The sequence below is a fragment of the Aplysia californica genome, unplaced genomic scaffold (assembly GCF_000002075.1).
Source record: "Aplysia californica isolate F4 #8 unplaced genomic scaffold, AplCal3.0 scaffold00347, whole genome shotgun sequence".
NCBI lineage: Eukaryota > Metazoa > Mollusca > Gastropoda > Aplysiida > Aplysiidae > Aplysia > Aplysia californica.
This window is the reverse complement of record NW_004797617.1, coordinates 496108-501107: the sequence shown is the minus strand read 5'-3', so window position 1 is coordinate 501107 and position 5000 is coordinate 496108. Positions and strand designations below refer to the sequence as shown.

At 43.4% G+C, this 5000-nt stretch overlaps 1 protein-coding gene across 2 annotated transcripts in view; it reads left to right on the top strand.

The window, feature by feature from the left end:
* Positions 1 to 5000, top strand: part of LOC101860183 (kelch-like protein 5) — a 69225-nt gene that overhangs the window by 38692 nt on the left and 25533 nt on the right. For both annotated transcript variants that reach the window (XM_035970949.1, XM_005102890.3), the window contains one exon: positions 1252 to 1448. In XM_035970949.1, coding sequence (XP_035826842.1) covers positions 1252 to 1448 — 197 coding nt within the window. The remainder of the gene's footprint in view (positions 1 to 1251; positions 1449 to 5000) is intronic.

Below are 5000 nucleotides of genomic sequence, written 5' to 3'. Positions count from 1 at the left end.
TTAATCTGGGTTGACCCTGTTTTAAAATTATTTAAATTGTTTTGATATGGGCGTAAAAAAAGCCAACTTTAATAGATACGATTATGTTCTTTAATGCCGGGGCTCTGATTGACATTTGCCATTGCTATAAACACATTTTAGATTGTCACATCTCTGCGATAAATTACTTTTGCCTTGATCCAAAGTACCTGTATTTTGAATGTATTCAGATTTTATGTGTCTTGCCTCAGCAAATGCTGTTTTTACAGTCTTCGATAAGATGTTTTCGCAGATGACTTTTTTTCTCTGCGAAGACATTGTACAGTGTATTTATTTTATTTTCTTTCTTTTTTGGGGGCTTTTTCGTTTCTTTTTTTTGTTTTGTTTTGGTGGTCTGTTCTTTTTCTTTGGATTGGGGCCTTTGAACGTTTTTAATTTAGTTTCTGATTTAATTATCTGCTGAAGAGAATGTTTTGTTTTTCTTCGTTCCTTATTGTGTGCTCTGTATGCGTCGGTTTCTCCCACTGAGGAGTAAAACAAAAATAAGTAGGGAGTGAAAGTGGAGTATATCAGCACTGTAGTCCACTCTACATATATCTCTAAAATATCTACCCACCGCCTTACACACTTTTAAACAACATGCATGCACACGATTAATAAAAATGAACTCAGTTTGTTTATATATTCTTGGGATTGGAGTAGCTCAGCTGATATTGTGCAGATGATAATGGTTCAAATCCCAAATTGGATGTTCTTGAGCTTGGCCTCACCCTACTTGACTTGGTCTTATCAGAATTGTAAATTTGTTGGTCTCGCCAGTCATTAATCTTATAGTGTTAGACTAGAGGGGGTGTTAAAAGCATAATATTAGGTTCAACTGTACTGAGACGTGCTGTAACTCTATCGAACTATACTGCACTGTGCTTTATTGTACTGTACTGCACTACATGTCATTGCTCTACACTACACTTAACAATACTGCATAACACTATAGTGCAATGTTACGCTTTACTGTACCGAACTGCACGGGTTGTACCATACATTTCTATTCAGTATAGAGTGTCTGGATGACCCTTAATGTGGCTTTATAGTAGTAATTGTTGCATCCTACGACTTACAGAGGTGGTTGGAATGGACCACATGTTGGCCCTCACCACTGTGCTGTTTCTGTCTGTTTAGCTAACATTTTACCTGCACCAAATGACCATTGTTGTGTAGATGTGGTTCACTTCACTTAAATGAACAAACAAACACATCTTTTCTTCCTGCCAGGCCACATCCAGCTGAAGGAGGAGACTGTAGAGAGCCTTTTGTCCACGGCGTGCCTGTTGCAAATGTCTGAGGTCGTGGAGGCCTGCTGCAGTTTTCTCATGAAGCAGCTACACCCATCCAACTGCATCGGCATCCGCCAGTTTGCAGACATTCAAGGTTGCACGGACCTTTACAAAGTGGCCAACAATTTTGTGATGGTGAGAACATGTGGGGAGGGGGTTTGTTGTTGGTTTTTTTCTTCAAGAATGGATGTGTTGCGATTGTGTTTTTGTTGTAGATAGGGTTTATTATTAAGAAGAAACATTGAGACTGTGCGTTATACAAATTGAATAATACAATCTACTACTACGGACTGACTTGCTACTGCGTGAAAGTATATTTTGTCGTCGGTTATAACAAGTCGTTACCCTAATATTACAAAGTTCTATCTGCTCAGTACATAGTTTTGAGAAATACGATGTTATAACTTTTGAGTTTCACAATGTGTCTAGCTTTTTCGAATGCAAGTCTTTGCATGTCTTGATAATGACTCCGAACAATATTAGGTTTTGATGGCGCTGATAGAGGCAAGAGCATTTGGTTTCTGACCTCTTGGTCTAAGTAACTCAAAACGGCCAAAATGTCAGATAGAACGTTGTAATTCTAAGATAGTGAAGGGGTGTTTTTGAAGTAGCCCGTTCCCCCAAATGTTCTAAATTGTGTAAAACATGACAATCATACTCGTGACGAAATTTGCTTCTGGTGGTTGCTGGGTACCTGTGATAAGATATACTTTTTTACCAGGGCTGCCTAATTCCAACGATTTTTCGATAGTTACCGATTTTGGGCTTGTCCTACCGCCATACTAATAAAGGTGTCAAAACTACCAGATTTACGGTGGGCGCTGAGAGTATAAAAAAACTCATTCTGCAGTGCTTCCAATCTTCCCTATTTTTTCTGGAAATCCGTCTCCCCCATGGGTTGGGGGCGGGGATAGTAAATAAACTCACTGTTCCGCCAGCAGGAGGTGCAACCCCTTCAATGTTGAAATGTCGCCCATGAAGATCTATACTCGGATGCGCATGGGTGACATTTACTTAAGTGTATCGTCGGTTTTCTGTCGTCTTTCTTCCTTTCCTGAGGTGACCGTTGAATAAAATAAAAAAGAGTCGCCTGTCACATCAACCGGGGGTGCACCCCCCCCCCTCCCGCTGATGGGATGCCACTCATACACCACACTAGCTCTCTGACACAGGTGTGGCATCTTTTGTCCGTCCTTGCTATATATTCTTTCCATTATTCTTTCTGTCCGAACTGTCGACCCAAGATCGGGTCTAGCAAAAAATAGACTCCGAATCCCCACTATGTGAGGCACCCTTACGACCGAAGAAAGGGATCCTGGTGGTCGAGGTGTGGATTACCTCTCCAACACGCTACTTTGGCCCTGGATTCGGTCTAGACGGACGGGTGTAGTGGCCTACTGCACTCAGTCGGTTACGGCCGGTTCTTGGAACTGCTTTTTTTTGTCAATCTTGGTTGGAAGGCGAGATTTCTTGCCATCTCATTGGGAGTATATCTCTAGGGTAGCCCTGACGCCATCTATGGACATCTGAGCCTTGTCCCTTTGTTGGACTGGATCACGGGTGAGGAGCCCTGGAGATGAACAAAAACGTTTATACTTACTTTACTTTATCCGTCCTCTTGTACCTCTAGGGCGTCGAGGGGAGAAAGAGCTCCCAGTCTCTAGCAAGTTTGATGCCCTGGCTGGGTGGGATATTGTATGTTTTCAGGGTATCCTTCACACCCTGGATCCATGTCTTTCTTGGTCTTCCTCTTGCCTTGTACCGTGATACTTTTCTGTAGTAGGCTTTACTGGCAAGCTGATGAGGTGCCATACGTATGAAATGTCCAAACCGCCTGATTGTTTGCCTTCGAATGTAGTGGAGGACAGCTGGTGTTGTTCCCATCATTCCTCTGATCTTGTTGTTTCTGACCATGTCCCGTGTGGTTTTGTTGACGGCTTTCCTCAGACATCTAATCTCGCAGGTGGTTATCTTACATTTCAGACTTTTGGTCAGGGTCCATGTCTGGCAGTAGTAGGTCAAGGTGGGGATGAAGATAGAGTTAATGAGCTTGGCTTTGGTCTCAATTGGGATGTTAGGATGTTCGAGGAGTGGGGCAAGCTGGTAGCTAACGCTGTTAGTCTTTTGTACTCTCGTCTCAATTTCTCTGTTGAGATGTCCGTCTTCCGAAAAGATGCTACCAAGATATTTGAACTCGCTGACTTGTTTCAGCGGATTTCCATCAATGGTGATGTTAAGGTTACCTGGTGTTCTGCTGATTGTCATCGTCTTCGTTTTGTTTTTACTGATCTTTATGTTGAGTTTTTCACTTTGTGTATTCAGCCTGTCTGTGTGCTCTTGAAGTTGCTCTTCTTTCTCAAATGCCAGGCTTTGATCGTCCGCAAACAGCAATTCGTTCAGGTCTATCGGGTTGGGGTTTGCTTCTTTTGTAATTTTGTCCATGTATATTATGAATAGAAGCGGTGATACCACACACCCTTTTTTCACTCCAGATGACATGTCGAACCAGCCAGTGAGTTTGTTTTGGGTGCAGACTGTGCTCATACTGTTCGTATAGATGGCACTGATGTTGTCCAAAAGTTGCCCCTTTATGCTGTACTCTTCAAGTGTTTGCCACAGTTTGTTTCTATCTACTCTATCAAATGCTTTTCCCTGGTCTACTAACACAAGATTCAGTTATTTGTTGTATGCAATTGTCCTTTCACTCAGTTATCTCAGAGCGAAGATAGTGTCTGAACACCCTCTCCCTTTTCTGAAGCCCATCTGCGCCTCACTCAATAATTGTTCCACCTTGTGCCTTGCACGCTGTTCAAAGCTCAGAAGGGAAATTCCTCTATACGTGTTGCAGTCTCTCTTGCTGCCTTTCTTCTTCCGGATTGGTATCACAACTGCACGCTGCCAGTCTTCTGGGACTCTCCTCTCCCTCCATGCTTTTTGGAATATTGTGGTCCGCCAGGTGAGTGCTGTTTCTCCACCTGCCAGGATAGCTTCAGTTGTAATGTCGTCAATGCCTTCTGCTTTGTTCCTTGGGTTATTCTTCAGTACCGGCTGTACCTCTTATCTTAAGATGTTTGGTTCATCTTCTCCTGGGTATCGTGGTTGAAATTGGCTCTGTGTGTTTCCTTGGCTGCTTGGGTTAAGGAGTTCCCAGAAATACTCCTGCCATCTGTTTTTGATGCTGTCTTCCTCACTGAGTGGGTTTCATTTTTTGTCATTGACTACAGTATGGTTCGTCTCGTAGTCTCATTTCTTTGACATTTTTGTAGAAATGTCGTTGCGAGTTCCCTTAATAATAATATTTCGCCATATTCCTTCCCTGACTGTTCCTTGGAACTTCTAACTATCCTCTTGCTATGACATCTTGCCAGTCTGTATTTCACATAGTCTTCATTTTGCTTTGATTTTACCCACATCTTTGTCCGCTCTTGCTATGTCTTCTACCCATCTATCTTTCTTTCTGTTCTGTCGACCGAAGGTCCGGTCCAGCAAAGAATAGACCCCAAATCCCCGCAACGCGAGGCACCCCGTTGACCGTGGGGTGCGACCCGTACGACCGGAGAAGGGGACCCTGGTGGCTGAGGTGTGGCTTCCCTCACCAACACGCCACTTTGGCCCTGGATTCGGTCTAGACGGGCGGGTGCAGTGGCCTACTGCACTCAATCGGTTGCGACCGGTTCATAGAACCGG